Source organism: Sarcophilus harrisii, chromosome 4 (genome assembly GCF_902635505.1).
Source record: "Sarcophilus harrisii chromosome 4, mSarHar1.11, whole genome shotgun sequence".
Taxonomy (NCBI): Eukaryota; Metazoa; Chordata; class Mammalia; order Dasyuromorphia; family Dasyuridae; genus Sarcophilus; species Sarcophilus harrisii.
In genome coordinates, this window is record NC_045429.1 from 108,531,272 (window position 1) to 108,550,059 (window position 18,788).

General features: G+C 34.6%; 1 protein-coding gene across 5 annotated transcripts in view; it reads left to right on the forward strand.

Annotated features, from left to right (window-relative positions):
• Positions 1 to 18,788, forward strand: part of RPS6KC1 (ribosomal protein S6 kinase C1) — a 208,398-nt gene that overhangs the window by 88,161 nt on the left and 101,449 nt on the right. For all 5 annotated transcript variants that reach the window (XM_031937352.1, XM_031937354.1, XM_031937353.1 and 2 more), the window contains one exon: positions 17,377 to 17,498. In XM_031937352.1, the coding sequence (XP_031793212.1) occupies positions 17,377 to 17,498 (122 nt within the window). The remainder of the gene's footprint in view (positions 1 to 17,376; positions 17,499 to 18,788) is intronic.

The window sequence follows — 18,788 nt, forward strand, 5'->3', positions numbered from 1 at the left end:
TATATTGGGGCTCTAGTTGGTTGGAACATTTCCTCATTTCATTGCTTCTGCCCCATGTTTTGGATGAAGATAGTATACATGTTCTAAAGAGGCTTATCTGAGTTGTTAGTAGATCTGATGAAGATTGCCCATGTCTTTCTTCCCTAACTGGCACCATACCATCTGCACAGCTGGAGGCTAGATGAAGAGTCAGACAATAGCAGCCATGCGCCTTCCTTATACCCAGGAAAGAACAAAGCACAGCCTGGTAGTGGAAACATTGACTCAGTCTGAAACTGACGCTCTGTTCCCATCTCAGTCTGAGGTTAACTCTCAGACTCATTTCTGAGTGCCCAAGTCTGCCTTGGGGAAGTGAAGAAACTCTCCAGTTAAGCCAGGCAAAGAGTTTTTGAGTAATCCAGACTTTCAGTGTTGACATCTACCTCTTATTTTTCTTTCCTTTTCATTTGTGTGCTGTTGAAAGCAGTTTGATAAACTGAAGCTTGTGGGAGAGGATCGTGGATCATATGGATATATTTGGTAATAAAGACGGGTAGCAAATAGATACTGGAGCAAAAATAGACAAGAGATGTCTCTTATTGTTATTAATAAAAGCATACATCACATGATATTCTCATGTGTGTTTCTTTCCTAAATGGTTTTTCCTGACTGTTTTTTTTTTTTCTTTTAAAGAAAGAAGAAAAAAGTTTGATGGGTTTTTCCTAGTTAGAATATTCCATTTAGGAACACTTTCCTATGTTAATATGAAGTATTATCTTACTGAAAATATCTAGATAACTTTACTGCCTTAACTCCAGATGTGGCTTCTTTACTTTTTTGTGAAGAGTACAGGTCTTCTGAATTTTAAATTTCTTGTAACCTTCACTTAATGTCTTATGTAACATCACTAAACTTTGTTTAAAAAAAAAACTTTTTAAAAATTATTGCTGACATATTCTCTTTCTTTGAGAATCATTTTTCATCAGTGGGCTAATTGAGGGGTAGAAGTCATTGGTAACACAATTTACCAAGCAGTTTGCAACATTTTGTTACATTCCCAGTTGCATGTTCTCTTTCTTATCTATGTGGTATCTCTCAATCATGTTCTTTAAATCCTGTCTCAATATGCTTAGAAAGCCCCTTGTACATAGTGGGAACATAATTTTTGTTGACTTGAGTTGCCTTCTAGGGACTTTTTGAATCATCAAAAAAGAGTTGAGAATAGAGCTTCTTTTAAGGTGCCTCTGCTTATACTCAGGCTCTTTTAATTTAGTTAAAAGTACTCAAAATGCAAATACTTTAGCATATTTTTAATCCCTTTATATGAAAATTGCTAAAATATTGGTCTCTTAAGGAGTGTAGATAACAAAATTTATCTCTAGATTTTAGAGTGCTAGAAAACAATAAGCAGATTATGGAGTAGAAATTTTCGATTGCTCTGCTTTAGAATTTCTAACAAAATCTTACTTCTATAACCTGGGTCATGGCATGGTAACCTTCATTCTCACTCCTGAGTTGCCTTACTCACCTTAACCTGCTTTCATACTGACAGCTATTATCTCCCTAAAGAAGAGCTATCCCCAAGCTGTTATGTCACAACTCTCTCTAAAGGTTAACCCTGGTGAAAGGTGAATGAAATGCTGCTATTTTCTACTATAGCTTTTGAGCTCCAACCAGAATGCTTCTCATTTATAAAATCAGTTATCATGATCCCATTAATTTTCTAAAGAATGGAGCAAAAGCACTAATGCTATAATATTACCCATTGGAATACAAAACTTGGAATAATGAAACATTAGTTACTTAGTAGAAGACAAAAGCAGTAATAGTTAAACATCACAGACTATCCTGAAACCTTAGTTCTATTTTCCCACCATTGCCCAAAGTTCTTGGTATTTGTGAGGGAAAGTGGGCATATGCCATTTAATTCTGTCTTCTCCAGCAGATTGCCCCCTCATGTATCCCCACTTTCTCACTTATTTTTCCCTGTCTCCTGTCTGTTAAAAGTTCATGTCTTCCCTAGTCTCAAAACCTCCTCAGTTCTGCTGTCTATGCCAGCTAGCTCTCATCTTATAGGCTTTCCTTTTTTTTTTTTTATAGCTGAACTTCTTGAGAAGGCTGTCTTATACTGTTGCTTCCATTTACTTCTTCTCTTTCTCCTTTTAACTCTTTGCTTTTAACTCCTGACCTCATCATTCAACGGAGACTGATCTTTTTAAAGTTAACCATCATTCTCATAATTGCCAAATATTATGGCTTTTTCTCAGTTCTCAACTTTTTTGACTCTTTGGCAGGCTTTGACACTGCTGAAAACCTATTTCTTTATGTTTTTGTGATATTGCTCTCTTTGGTTTTCCTACCCATATGGCTGTTCCTTTTCTGTCTTTTTTGCTGAATCTTCATTCAAGTCATACCCACTCACCATGGATATCTTCTAAGGTCCTTTTCTCTTCTGTTCTCTTCTCTTCATATTGTTTTCCTTTTTCTTTCTTATCAGTTCTCATGGATTCAGTGATCACTCTATGCTGATGATTCTCAAATTTCTCCTGAGCTTAATTTTATACCTCTAGCTGCTGTTGGATATCTCAAAGTAGATGTTCTATAGATGTCTTACATTCATCATATCCAGAATTTATGTCATAATCTTTCTCTCCATAACCCTCCCTTTTTCCTAACTACTGTATTACTCTTAAAGGGATCACTATCCTCCTAGGTACCTCAGGCTTGCAATCTGTATCATCCTAGACTGACTCTTCATACTTTCACTCTCCTTATAGAATCAATTGCCAAATCCTGTTATTTCTACTTTTACAAATCTCTTATATTCTCTCATTCTCACAAATTTCTCATTGTTTCCTCTAACATTGCCATTTTGAGAATGTAGACCCCCATCACTTCATGCCTAGACTAACTTCAGTAACATGCTCATTTTAGCCACCCTTCTAAGTAAACTGACTTGAATTGACTTAAAGTTAACAAGTGGCAAAACCTATGTGTCATGTGCATCTCACAACTCTGATTACAGACTTTGATGCTCTTGGTCATTTTAGGAACAGTATGTGTTATATGAAGTCACTTTTCTGGTAGCTATACCATTTCTGTCTTCTGCTCTGGAACCAAGGAAGCTCTTTTTGCTCATAGCCATCCTCGGTCGTGCCCTGAGAAAGGTGTTATGCTCTTTCAGTGAGAAGCCATTCCTTTAAGTTAGACAATTGCAATATTATCAGGGCTGCAAATTAACATGACTTCTGTTTTGCCCAGTTACCTCTAAGCATCTTCTTATGGCAAAACTGGTCAAAACCTCTATTTCTTCTTCTGATTATATCATTTCAAAGCAGAAGAGACAAGAAAAGGAGATACAGGCATCCCTGAGATATTTTCCCTTTCTTAGTTATTAATAATGATGCTCCTCAGTGGCCCTTCACAAAGCAGCATATTTAGCTCTTAGCCAATGAGCTCTCTACAGTTGTTCTAGTCTTTTCCCAGCTAACCAGGAAAACAGTGCTCTTCTAAACAGGAAGCTCCCAGGAAAGATGAGAGAGAACCTGCTGTTTCAGCTTTTAAGTCTTGCAAATCTTCAATCCTCTGCTTCTTTTGACTCCAGCTCTTCAGATTATTCTCCTCTTGTCTCTTCTCAAAACTTCTCTGGCTTCTTAACTGCTCCTAAATACCTCCCTTGGGTCAGTGTTTTCTTCTTTACCTTCTGAGGTAAAAATTCAAGAAATCCGTTTTTCTGTCAGATGCAACCTAAGGACCTTGTATAATTTTCCCATAATGCCTAAACAGTTCTATTATTATGTTAGTTAAACTTCAAAATAATTTAAAAAGCCACATAACAATGAACTGATGGGTACCACAGTGCCATGTAGTCACCATTACTACCTTAATTATTGCTGTCTTCAAACAGGTTCCCTAAATACATTCAAACTAGAGACACTTTGTCTTCCCATTCCTCACAACAGTCTATGTCTCTTCTACACTTTATCCCAGAACACCTTTTTTTTGGTAAGTGAAATTTTTTTTTTCTTACACATATTTTTTTTCAGCTATTTTTAGCACCTGAAGTTTTCATATAGGAAAGAGGAAGTAGCTTTTACACTTGGAATCTTCTTCATCCTGATTAGAAGTGACTAAGTTCTCAGAGTCTATTCTAGTGATAAGTCTTATTAATTGGATAGATTCAGCAGTAGACTTGATCTCTCTTATTTGAAGACCATCATATCTTAGTTCAGAGAAGTTCATCAGTAGAAGGTTGACCAGCAGGAGATTTCACTTTCTCAGTAATAGTGTCTTGTCTACCATCTACTAGGATCACCAATAATTGGATCACAGGATTTTGTAGACTGCACTAACTTGGAGAATACTTAATGCTATTGAAATCATGGATCTTTGATGTATTGAAGTATGTTTTAGAAATGAAAATTTAGAAATTTAGAAAAGAAAATCAATGTTTCATTGATTTCTTGGTGATAACTCACCAAAATTTACCTAACATCGTCTCCTCATAAAATACTACATGTATATAATAAAGGAAATAAGTGGCATTTAAAATTTTTTTCTCTCCAATAAGTAACAGATTAATTTATGCTTGATGAGTATAATGAATTATTTGAAGATAAATATGGAGGTGGGGAAGGTGTATGAAAGCTGAGACATAGACTAAATTATCTCTTTAGACAGAACTTACTGGGACGGTGGTTGGGCACTATAGTTGTCCTGTTTCCCTAGTCTAGTCTAAAGCTCTCAGTTTTATCATTAGCTGATAAGTATTGTGATTCTATCATTCAAATTGTCTTCCATGTTTTTTTTCCCCAATCATCTGGAAATAGGATGACACTTTTATTTTGGGAATTACTCTGAATATAAAGATGGCCTGCCTTTTCAAAGAAAAGAAATGTTTTAAATTACAAAAAATATACTCTACATGAAATATTGTTCCATGGGTCCTGCATTTTTTAGCTTTTTCCTTCTGAGGCTGGAGCTTTTGTTTATTATAAATTAAATTTAGTTACTTTTGATTTTTTAGCAGTCTTTTATAATGTCCAGAGCTTCTTAAAATTTTTTTCTTTCTGAAAGGATTAGAATAAAGTATTTTACTATGAAAAAATTTTTTTAAATAGTGATTCAGCCCTCCTTCATTCCCCTTCTTAGTAGAAGATCTGAAACTCAAATTCAGGTCTTTGAAGTCCTAAACTATTGTTTTGTCTGTGATATCACCATCTGTCATGTAGGTGATATCACTATAATATAGGTGATTCTGGACCTCATTTAATTCATTGACCTCATTTTTTTCATCTGTTAAATGAAGAGGTTGAATTAAATGATTTTTTTTTTAACATTCCTTTAACTCTGAATCCTTTGGAAACTATCTAATTTTATCAAAAGATAAGATAAAACAATTATTGTGATTACCATATGTCAGGCATTGGGAATAAAAATACAAGCAAACTTCTTATCATTAGTAGAAAATAATGGCACAACAGCAACAAAATAATAGTTTTTCTATAACACTTTAACGTTTGCTAAGTGCTTTATAAATCTCATGTTATCTTCACAATGTCCCAAGAGTTCCACTGCTATCTTTGGCCCTTTACAGCTAGCTAGTTCAGAGGATAGAGTACTAGAGTTGTAGGTAGGAAGACCAGAGTTTGAATTTTGTAGGTCATTTTACCTCCTCTCAAACTCAGTTTCCTTATCTGTAAAATGGGGATAATAGCATTCACTTCACAGAGTTGTTATATTTTTTTATATATTCTAATAAAAATGTAAATTATTATTATTATTATTTTATTAGTAACTTTTTATTGACAGAAACAGAGTTGTTATATTAAATGAAATAACATTTGGGAAGTTTTTGTTTTTTTTTTTTTTTTTTTTACCTCAAAGCTCATCATAAATGTTATGTTACTATTGTTAAATTTTTTTATCATTGAAAAATAAAAATGAAGTTTTGACACTTAAAAGGATAATCACAGCAGAATTTTCGATGAGGATAAGTCAGTTTTCATAAGGCTTTATTGTTTGTGCAGTGCACATGCACTATCTCTCATTTCCACCTGTCATCAACCTGTTGAGCCAGGTAATACAAGCGGATGAGAAAACTAAGGTTTGTAGAGCTTGATGCATTTGGGTACAATCACACATTATTAAGTTAGGAAGAGGATTTGAACTAAGATGTTCCACAACCCACCGGCTCAGCTTTTAGCTTGAGAGAGCTTGTTTGCTCAGAATATTTCCTTCTCTCATGGTTCTGGATAAACTAGATTTAATTTATTCTTTTTTTTTTTTTTGCTGCTATTGGAGAAAGAGGATCAAAAAGGAAACACAAAATATGCCTTATATTTATGTTTAAAAAAAGACAACCTGGTTTCTGTTAGTTTTGCAGAAGAAAGAATTTTAGTTGTTAAGACTACTCCATATACTTTAAGGATATTTATAGAGGTATTATCAATGGTGTAATTAATTATTGCAGTAATATCTATATCTATATCTATATCTATATCTATTTGTGTGTTTATATGGTTGTGTGTATTCTCTCTTACACACACACACACACACACATCCACCACAAATAATCTCCCTCTCTTAACCTCCCTTGCTCCCAAAGGATTAATTGCTCAGGTAATTAGTCCCTAGGTACAATAGGGATTTATATATTATTAACGTCAACTATTGACCTGAATATAAAATAGTTTTCTTTTAGGTAGAATTTTACATGACTCAGACTGAGGATGAATACTATACCATTAGAAAAAAAAAATCAGCCTCCTAATCAATGCTATGTAGGCATTCTAAGCAAAGAGGAGATTATTAGTATACTGTGCTATCTTCCAAGCAGAATAAAATTAAAGACAATCTCCACTATTAGAAGGAACATCTCTGTCTTCATACCAGAACATATTCTTTGAATGGTGGTCACCTGAATCCTGGCTTTCATTTATGATGAAAATATTTATTGGAAATTGCATAAAAGAAAGAAGTGTGTCATTTGTTCTCTTTCTGCAAAATTCTAGGTAAAGCTTTGATGTGCAGGAAAGTAGCTATGGAGTTTTATATTCAGTTTGTATGAACAGTAAACAGAGCATCTAAAATAACCACTTGCACATTGCAACAAACACATCATCATTTGCTTAAAAAGAGTTATAATTACAGTTGACGAAGCATGGACACCATAAAAAATGCATTAGTTTGGCTTGACACATTAATTACCTGTTTTTGCAGATGTTTTTATGTATTGTTGTGTGAACAGTTTACAAAATAATTACAGGAAAGTCATATGGAAAATAAACTAAGTGGGTGGTTTCTCGCCTAAATATTTTCATTCATGTGAATCTGTGTGAGGCACAGCTGCTCTGTACCAAATGCAGAGAGATAGAGGAGGATTCTCGAAGGGTTTTTGTTAGAAGGTCTCTGTCATCAGCATTACCACATTTATATATCTTTAGCAACATAGTTTTTAAACATTAAAATGACAGGGTTGATTTAATCCCAGTGATCAAAGAAAAAGCTTTGATCCTGATCAGAAGAAATATAAGTACTTGTCAGATCTCTAATTTCCCCCCTCCCCAAAAAAACCCCTCACAAAACCAAAACCCACCAAATAAAACAAAACATCTAAATTGAAAGACCATTGCTAGTTTATATTGAATAATGAAAATAGTATAAAAAGTTACCAAGAACTTTGAGAAAAAGTTAAATGGTTATTTCCCTTTATTTTAAGTTAAGAACTCTGATTACTTTTTGCTGTTACCAGATTTATGAGGCAAGGATGTTTTTAGATACCTTTTTATAACCCATAGATATCTTGTGTATAGTAATGTAAATTGCTATTTGTTGAATGATAATAGTTTGATGTCTGTTACCTGAAAATTTATGTTTATGAAATTTATGAGCAGATATCCTTGTGCTGGATTGCCCATGGCGCTTTTCTCTTCTTTGTTATCATTGTATAAGAGGAAAGAGGTAGTGATGAACTAACTGAATAGAAAGGGTAAAATACTGTAATTCTTGTCAAGTTGCGAGTCCCTGCAGCACATAGTTGTGTTTTTTCTGTGTATGAAATGGTCCCTAATTTTAATATTTGATAATTATAGATTCAGGTGATATGTATCATTGCTCCAATTATAATATTTGTGGAGATAACATATCCTGAACATATGGGATTAGACATCATAACATAATACATGTGTTTATGTATGTATGTTTTTGCGTGTATTTGTATATATGTATTACATACACACACATACATACACATACATATATATGTATGTATCTGTGTGTGTATATGTATGTATGTATGTATATGTATATATAGGAGACTAAAATATGTGTCCCTGATCCTGAAAGTTAATTTAGACAGGAATAGAAATTCTAGACATTTATCTCATGTTATGAATCCTGAAATGAGTTCCTGAGATTATCTGCTTTGAGTGTAGCATGGTAATTCCTTTTAAACAATTCAAAGCATTTAAAAATAGACTCAAAGTTTGCATTTTTATGCTAGTAACTAATAACCTGAAAAGTTTCAGAAATTTTTGAATGAAGGGAATAATTTACTATCAGCAAGTCTACTGATTTTTAACCTCTTTCAGAAAACATTACATGAATCTGTGTTCAAGAGAGATCTAAAGTCATTATATTTGTCTAGAGGTTCTGAAAGGTTTTGTTAATAGGAGCTAGTTCATATAAAGGGAGTAGAAATTGGAAAATAGTTACACTTTCATTAAAATGTTAGTCATAAAAATGTTCCAGCTCTTTCCTTTCTTGAACTCATGATTTAGATTTTCTTACTATCTTTTATGAGTGCACTTCATACTTACCTTCTTCTGTTACTCTTTTCATTCTTTGGCTGCATGTTAATCTTTAAAGATATTTAATTTTAGAACATAAGGGAAACTTTTTGGGGCAATGATTTTTCTTGGAAAAGTTATTGTATTGAGGAATTGACCAACAGTTTTTCTGAGGGAACAGTTGTGATTTTTTTAAAGAGTAATTTCTTTTTTAATCCCAAATAAGAGAGATAATAGAAGAGAAGAAAATTGTAAAATACAAGAGAAAACTGTTTCTGTGTACATTTAATTTTCATATCTTTTAATAGTGAGCCAGTATACCTTTGCTGTTATAGAAATCACAAAAGTTTTTAAGTAGCATTGAAAACAAACATAATTGAAGAAGTGTTTGGGCATGAATTTCAATAGCTTTTTTTCCCTCTGTGTTTGGGTAGCTCTGAGAACTTCTAGGTGCCATAGGATGCTTGGTTTAAGAAATTGTTAGCTGAGGATTGGTTAAATGCTAATGGAAAGATAATTCCCTGGCTGACCAGTTCATACTGTACACTGAAAGGCTGATGGCTCCTGAGTCATGGTAGATGTGCAGAACCATAAATCACTTTTCTTTTCAAGGTTGTCTTTTGTTGTCAGAACACTTAGGATGATGCAGAGATGGTGGAACTGACCTGAAAAAATAAAATGTTATTAAATATAATAGACTAGCACTTAAAAAAATCTACAGCCACCAAGGCCATTTCAGAAAACTATATGCCTTTATGAGACTGAAGTTGTAAAACTAAACAAAACAAAACAAAGCAGGTTGTTTTGGATATTCCTTCTTATGTGCTAGATGCTAGTGATAACCATCTACACTTGACAAGGGTAGAGTATAGATGTTGTAGGATATATATGGGGCAAAGTCAGAAGAGAGATTGATAAAAAAAAATAAGGTATACTACAGCAACAGTGACAAAATTAGGAGACTTAATTTTTATTTTAGAACAGACTTATTTTCCATTTAATAAGTATTTATGAAATATGAACCATATGCCAGACACTGTGCTAAGTGATGAAAATAAAAAGACAAAAAAAAAAAAAAAAGTAACAATCTCCATCCTTAAGGAGCTTATGTTATCTTTTGGGTTCAGTTATAAAACATTATTATTATTATTATTTTGGTCCTCCCAGCCTCACTCTCCTAAACTCCAATGGGAAAAAACCCCCAAAACAAATGTCATTATTGGCCATGTCCAAAAATATATCTCATTCTGCATATTAGTCTGTCTTCTCTTTGATATGAGATATACAACAAGAATTCTTCATCTTTAGTCTTTTGGAATCATGATTTATCATTGTGTTGTTTATAAATCTTAAGTCTTTCATATTATTGATGTTGTATTATAAATAAATTTTCTTCATTCTGCTCAGTTTACTCTCTCTCTCTCTCTCTCTCTCTCTCTCTCTCTCTTTTTTTTTTTGGCTGAGGCAGTTGGGGTTAAATGACTTGCCCAGGTCACACAGCTAGGAAGTGTTAAGTGTCTGAGGCCATATTTCAGCTCAGGTCCTCCTAATTTCAGGACTGGTGTGCTATCCACTGTGCCACCTAGCTGCCCCTCAATTTACTCTTAACAATTCTTTCAACTACTCCGAAACTCCCATTTCTTTCCAGCACAATATTCTATTATATTCATACATTGAAATTGGTAAACATTCTTCAGTTGATGGCCAAGTCTTTAGTTTCCACCTCTTTGCCATTATAAAGTCAAATCAATGAGCATTAAGTACCTGATTAAGTGCTAAACACCACTGCTTAGTATTGAGGATTATGAAGAACAGAAAAAATCACTACCTTCAAGGAGTTTACATTCTAAGGAGATGACATGCAAACAACCAGGTACATACAAGATATGTAGAGGTTAATGTAGAGATAATTTTAGAATCAAGGTTTTAGCTTTTGGGGGACCCAGGAAAGACTTCTTGCAGAAGGTAGAATTTTATTCTGTTTTATCAATCAATCTATCTGCCTATTTAATGATCATTCATTCTTTCTTTCATTAATTCATTTATTTGCTTCCTTGCTTATTTACTCTGGCCTAACAGTTTATTGGGGAATAGAGAACATATATACATATAAGTTTATAATATTATACATATACATTTAAATATAAGTATATGTATTCAAAATAAAATAATTTTTACAAATAAAGCAACATATATATGTGTATGTATTTTTGTATATATGTATATTTCTCTCTCTCTCTCTCTCTCTATATATATATATATATATACTTCATTTTTTTTATATTTCATATTTTTCTCCCTCTCTTCCCTCCTCCCCTCTCCCCTAAACAACAAGTAATCCAATATAGGTTAAACATGTGCGATTCTTTTAAACATATTTGCACATTTATTATACTGCAAGAGAAAAATCTGATCAAAAAGGAAAAAAAATAAAAGAAAAATAGCAAACAGACAACAATAACAGCAACAAAGGTGAAAATACTATGGTGTGACTCACATTCAGTTCCTTTAGTTCCTTTCTGGATACAGATGACTCTCTCCATCACTAGTCTATTAGAATTGCCCTGAATCACCTCATTGTTGAAAAGAGCCAAGTCCATCACAGCTGATCATCACATAGTGTTCTTGTTCCTGTATATAATGTTCTCTTGGTTCTTTTCACATCATTTAGCTTTAGTTTATGTAAGTCTCTCCAGGCCTTTCTGAAATCATCCTGCTGATCATTTCTTGTAAACAATCATATATTCCATTATATTCATACACCATAACTTATTCAGCCATTCCCCAACTGATAGGCATCCAATCAGTTTCTAGTTTCTTGCCACTACAAACAGGGCTGCCACAAACATTTTTGTACATATAGGTCCCTTTCCCTCCTTTATGATCTCTTTGGGATATAAGCCCAATAGAAACACTGCTAGATCAAAGGGTATGCCCTGTTTGATAGCCCTTTGGGCATAATTCGAAATTGTTCTTCAGAATGGTTGGATCAGTTTACAACTCCACCAGCAATGTATTGTGTCCCAGTTTTCTCGCATCCTCTCTAGCATTTATCATTATCTTTTCCTGTTATCTTAGCCAATCTGAGAGGTGTGAAGTGGTACCTCAAAGTTGGCTTAATTTTCATTTCTCCATCCAATTGTGATTTAAAACATTTTTTCATATGGCTCAAAATGGCTTTAATTTTTTCATCTGAAAATTCTGTTCAAATCTTTTGACCGTTTATCAATTAGAGAATGGCTTGTAGTCTTATAAATTTGAGACTTGCCAAATTTCTATATTTTTTAGAAAGGGGGCCTTTATCAGAACCCTTGGATATAAATTTCCCCCCCCAATTTTCTGCTTCCCTTATGATCTTGACTGCATTGATTTTGTTTGTACAAAAACTTTTTAATATAATCAAATTATTCATTTTGCATTTCATAATGTCCTTGAGTTCTTCTTTGGTTATAATTCCTTCCTTCTCCATTGATTTAAGAGGTAAACTATCCCTTGTTTTCTTAATTTGCTTTTGGTATCACCCTTTATGTTTAAATCATGAATCCATTTCAATCTTATTTTGGTATAGAGTATTAGGTGTTGGTCAGTACCTAGTTTCTGCCATGTTATTTTCCAATTTCCCCAGCAATTTTTGTCAAATAGTGAGTTCTTATCCCATAAGGTAGAGTTGATAAGGTTTAGATTTAGGGAATCAAAATGAAATTAGGGTTTCTGGTGTTCAGGGAGTTAAATGATAAGATCTAGTGGCAGGTTCGGGGTTCAGGGAACCAAATGGAGAGATTTGACTCCCCTGCAACCTTTCAGGATTTGGCACAAGGGTAGGGAGTTTTGGGGAATCCACCTTCTGGCGGCACAGAGGTTCTCTGTGAAAGAATTTACAGACCTGAAAGCCTAGATTGATAAAAGAAGTTTATCATGGGGATTGGAAGTAAGGTTAGAAATCCTGACAGAGAGGTGTAAAGTCTGGTTAGGAAACAGGTGAGGGTAAAGAGAGGATGGCACTGGAAAGAGTATTCCAGTGGACAGAGGTTCCTTGGCATAGCATGGCATAGCATAGCTGGCATGTTTGGAACCTCTGCAAAGAGAGGGTTTTAGTTTGGCTCTTTTATAATGGGAGCTTTAGCTGAAGGGAATTCATGGGTGGAGTTCCAAGTTGGCTCATGGCTGGGTTTCAGCTTAAGCTGGAATTTGAATAGAATTCAGTGAGTTTCAAGACTGAGGAGACCCTACCTAGATAACAAGGATGAAACTGTTTGTCCTTCAGGGCGGGGTCCCTCACTGAGGCAGAATTGAAGGAGATTTTCTCCTTTAAGGATTTTTAGAATTTCGAGGTCCCCTCTTCGGAGTCTTTGGTTTTGTCAAACATAAGATTATTATAATCATTGACTTGTCTTTTGTGAACCTAACCTGTTCTACTGATTTACTACTCTGTTTCTTAGCCAATACCAAATGGTTTTAATGATTACTGCTTTATAATATAGTTTTAGATATGGTATAGCTAGGCCACAAAAGGTAGGATGTTAGCTGAGATTTATAAGAAATTAGAGAAGCCAAGAGGCAGAGATTGGAAGGGAAAGAATTTCAAGTATGAGAAAATGTATAATCGAAGTAGTTGGAATATCTATCATCTGGGGGAAAGGAGGCCAATGTCATAAGATTATAGTGCACATGTTGGGGAGTAAAGTGAAAGAAATTAGAAAACCAGAAAAGGACCAGATTATTCAAGGCTTAAAATCCAAACTCTTGGAGGTAATAGAAAACCTTTGGAATTTATTGAATGGGAGGAAGGATGACATGGTCAAAACTGTGCTTTAGCAAAATCATTTTGATAGATGAGTGAAGGATGGACTAAAATGGTGAGAGACTTAAAGCAGGGAAGTTATGAGAACCTGCCTGTACCATGGTAGTCACAATACCAGAGGAAAGAAGGGAAAACATATAAGAGATGGGGGAAAATAGAATCAGAAGTTCTTGACAGTAAGTAGATTATCTATGCAAAGTGGAGGAGGAAGAGTGAAGAATTGAGATTGGTATCAAGGTTCAGAGCCTGAACTAAGAAAGTGATAATACCTTCAACAGAAAGAAGAAAGGCAGCAGTGAGAATTTTGAGGAAAAATAATAGGTTTATTTTGGGACCTGTTAAGTTTAAAATTTCCATGGAGCATCCACTTCCAGATGTCTAATAGGCAGACATGTAAGACTAGAGGTTGAGAATTCTGAGAATCTTCTTCATGTAGATGATAATTGAATCTAAAGGAAGTAATGGGATCTCCAGATGAGATAGTACAGAGGGAGATGAGGAGGAGATCCAGGACTTAACCTTGAGAGATATTCATTAGCATGGCTTTAATGAAGACCAAGAAAAGAACACTAAAAAGGAGAACCAGGCAAGAGTTGCATCACAAAGCCTGGAGAGGAGAGTATGAATGAGAGGGTGATTAAAAATTAAGCAATCTACACCCACCAACACCATTTTGTAAAACTGTATGCCTTTATGTGTTGTACAACAAGACAAAATAACAAAAAAGTAGTTTGGTTTTGAATATTCTTTTTTTACATGATGGATGATAGTAATAAACATACATGTTTGATAATGTCAAAATTCCCAAAAGATTAAGAAAGATGAGGCTTAAGAAAAGGTCATTAAGTTTGATAATTAAGAAATCATTGGTAATTTTGAAAAGAAGAGAATAGTTTTATCATGGATTTCAAGGTAGTCTCTTCAAATTTAAAAAGAGAGAGAGGGAGGGGGAGAGAGGGAGGCGGGAGAGAGAGAGAGAGAGAGAGAGAGAGAAAATGAAGAAGACAGGGCTAGTCAGTTGGAGAAAATGAAAAAACTGTATAAAGCATACATGAAGAGAGGTTTTCTTTCTTTTTTTTTTTTTTTTGGATTTTTTTCACTTAATAATTTCCTTTTTTATCTTAGCTCCATTGAATTTATTTGTGCAAAATGTATAATAAAATTAGAACTATTTCTTTGTATTAGGGGTAAGATGTCAGATGAAGACTAGAGAAGTGACAACTTTTCAGGAATGATCTCAAATTTTTCAGGGAAATATGAGGCAAGATTCTCAGCTGAGAGTGGGAGAAAGGCGTGCCATGGGAACTTTAAGGAATCATGAGCAGGTTTCAGAAAAAATATGTGATAGCAAATTGATTTGGGAGGTATAAAGTGATTGTCTTGCTGATTAGGGCCTGGATGAACATGAGTGGTAGATTCCTTCTATATAGTTTTGTGCTTTTTCTTAGCTATTTTTGGTGTTATTTGAATAGGAATGAAGGCAGTAGATACCGATTGTAACCCAAGATAATAATATAAAGGGGGAAGAGACTGTTGCCCTTGGCCATGGGCAGCTCCTCCCCAGTGAAGGTTGCAGTGAGCCAGACTCTCAGTAGAGCCCACACTGCTGAGATTGTGTCCCTTGCCTGGCAGGTCAGGGGCTTCCTGCAGGACCATGTGGCTGTCTCTGGCTCTTGGAAGGGACATGGAACTGCTGGTGTGCTCAGCAGGAGGAGAAGCAGGAAGAACAGGATCAGCAGTAATGGCTTGAACCCAAGTGGAGGTCGTGGTCTTGGGGGTGGCAGTAGAGGGACCAGAACTCCTTGCATCCCCAAGCCCAGGGCATTAGTCGGAGCCCTGGGTGGCACAGCACTCCCCAAAATTGGATGGTGGAGTGGGGGGACAATGTAAAGGCTGTGATTCCTCTCAGAAAATGAGTTAAGTCAAGAGGGGAGAGATTCTTGATTATTGTAAACAATGTTTTTTAATCTATCCATATAATTCCTGTGTGATTCTTGATAGGAAAGCTTTCTACATTTTATACATTCTATATTTATTTGAAGTGAAAAATTTCTATCTCACTGCTAGTTTTTAATTATATATCATTATATATTATTATGCATATTACACAATTAGAAATGCTGATATTTATGTGACTATTTCATATTATGCAACTTTACTAAGGTTATTATTTAATTTTTCAGTTGAGTCTCTAGGTTCTTTTAGTATACCATTGATGAGGTAATTCCTAGTCAGGGAACCAAATGATGAAGTTAGTGGCAGTACAGAGAGTTGTGGAAATCCCTCTTTGGTTGGCACAGGTCCAACATGAAAGAATTCACAAACCCGAAATATTAGACTGGGAAAAGTTTATTGGCGCTGCTAAGTCAGCTTTTGCTAGGAGACTGACTTCTTCAGTGGCAATTTCCTGACAGAAAGATACAGGTCCTAGAGGAGAAATCTTGACAGAGAGATAAAGAGAGGTTAATGCTGAGAAGAGAAGGTTTTCACAGTGGGCAGGGGTCCTGGCAGGCAGCTATGCCAAAGAGAGGTCCCTTGGCATGGCATGATTCCTGCTTTTAGGCCACTGCAAATTTTTCATCATAAGTCCTTAGGAATTGTCTTAGATCATTATATTGCTGAGAATAGCTAGATTATTCACTGTTGATCATTGCTGTTACTGTGTCTAATGTTCTCCTGGCTCTGTTCACTTAACTTTGCATCAGTTCATATACATCTCCCCAGACTTTTATGGAAATATCCTGCTCATCATTTCTTACAGCACTATATTTCCATCACAATCATATACCACAACTTGTTCAGTCCCTTTCCTAAATTGTTGAATATTATCTCAATTTCCAGTTCTTTGCCACCACAAAAAAAGTTACTGTAAATATATTTTTGCCCAAATAGATACTTTCCCCCCCTTTTTGGAAATTTTTGGGATATAAACTTACAAGTAGTATTGCTGGGTCAAAGGGTAGGCACAGTTTAATATCCCTTTGAGTATAGATCCAAATTGTTCTGTAGATTGGGGATCAGTTCACAACTTTACCAGAAGTATTTTAATGTCCTGATTTTCCCACATTTTCGTCAGCATTTGTAATTTTTCTTTTCTGTCATCTTAGCCAATCTGATAGTTGTGAGAGGTGGTACCCTGAGCTATTTTAATTTGCATTTCTCCTAATAGTGATTTAAAGCATTTTTCATATGATTATAAATCTTTGAAAAACTTCCTGTTCATAGCCTATCACTTGCTTCTTCTGCAAAATGAGGGGTCTATACTTGATGGTCTTTTTTAGGTCTCTAGCCCTATTCCTAATGTGATCCTTTGATAATACTTCTTTGAGAATTTGGTGTTTTAAAAAAGTCTGCTCTTTATAGAAGAAAGAAATTCATTGTAGGATTTGTTTTTGAGAGAGAAAGTTGGAAAAATTAGTTTATTTCTATTTGCAGATACTTAGTATAAGCTTAAAGTATCAAAGTTGAGCTCAGGTATATATACTGAAAATAATTTATGTATGATAGATATCTAAGGAAGTTTGAATCACTATGCCAGCTCTTATGTATATTTAGTAATGGGAGTTAAGCATAATAATATAAATAAAAATACATGAAAATCATCTAATTTCATTCATTAAATTTCAGTCTGCTTGTTAATTTTGAGTTGATTTTTCTTTCTGGTAGAAATGTTACTGAGCAAAGAAAAAGGGAAAATGATCAAGCAGTCAAGTAATTAAGTAGTGAAAAATTAGGTTCATCTAAAAATTGGCTGATCTAAATTTATTTTATCTTGGCATAAGTTGTACTAATTTTTTTATATCTTAGGTGAGTCAAGTCCGACTCGACGAGAAGCAGTGAAGAAACGGACAGCAGAGTATCTAATGCGTGCTGAGCAGCTCTCTGGTTTTTATTTAAAACCACACCTTGGTGATGGAGCATCATCCCAGGTATAGCTTTTATTTTTCTAAAAGTGGATGAAGTAGAAGTTTTAATTAGTTTTGTACCATGTTTACTTTATAAAAAATCTGTTTTTGATCTGTCTCATCTGTGCAAGAGACATTACCAAGTAATCTATGAAATCATGTCTGTCATTTTCTTTGGTTACATGATGAAAACAACTCTCTTTTTTTAAATTCCTCCTTCTAAGGGGGACCCATTATATTGAATTTTAATTTGACTTTTTTTTTTAACTTTTTAATTTTAACTTTTTTATCTTTTGGCTTTGCCATTCTTCCTGATTTTGTGTCATTTGCAAAGTTAAAAACCAAAATTGATGTATGTGCTTTAAATTCCTTTATTCAAGTCATTTATGACAATAGTCGTAATGCCAGAGAAATTGAGGTAAGACAGAGATTGGCGTTTAATCTTTTTTAATGTGGAGAGTTTTAGGCTAGTTGACTGAATAGGACTCATATTCATCAATCATTTGGCCCAGAGGAACTTAGGGAGGGAACTTTTTTTTAAAATAAGGTTTTAGCTAAACAGGGTTTGCAAACAGAATATATAGCCTGAGTATACAGTGTTAAAGAAGAAACAAAGGCGAGTTAAGGGGGATGAGGACACTGGGTAAACTGGCAAGCCATAATTCCAGGAAAGGATCATAAGTTAATCCTGACAGGATAAGGGTCAAGATAAGAAGGTCAGAGGGCAGGAGACAATGAGGTGAAGGGCAATGCTCAAAAGGAGGGGGAATTATCCCAGCAAGGGTTGAGATAAGGCACTTGGAGTTTTTAATGATACATTGATATGTAAAGTGGCCAGAGCTTCAAGGTTTCCCTGACTCAATTCTCCCAGTATAATGGCAAGGGAGAAAGGGTGTGGGGTGTGTGTGTGTGTGTGTGTGTGTGTGTGTGTGTGACTATAATAATAGGGCATAACATAGTGAATATGGATTTTAGGTTGAAATCACAAGTAAGCAAAATGCACCATGCATATAATTTACAAAATCATCAGATTACAAAAATTATTTTTCTGCCCATCTCTGCACACATTTACTACTAATCCCTAGTTATGCTTCTTATACTGTATTTCCCTATTGTTAATTTAACTCAGTCTTTATTGACCAACTCCAGAATTTTTTATTAAGATTTCACCTGCTATTAGTCTGATTTACAAAAGATATTTCACATTTCCCCTGAACTGTAGGACCTAATGGAAACCATATATAATGGTAGGGTTGTACTTAATCAAACTAGTTCTAGGAGACTAGGACCAAAAAAAAGTTATTTTGGAAGAGT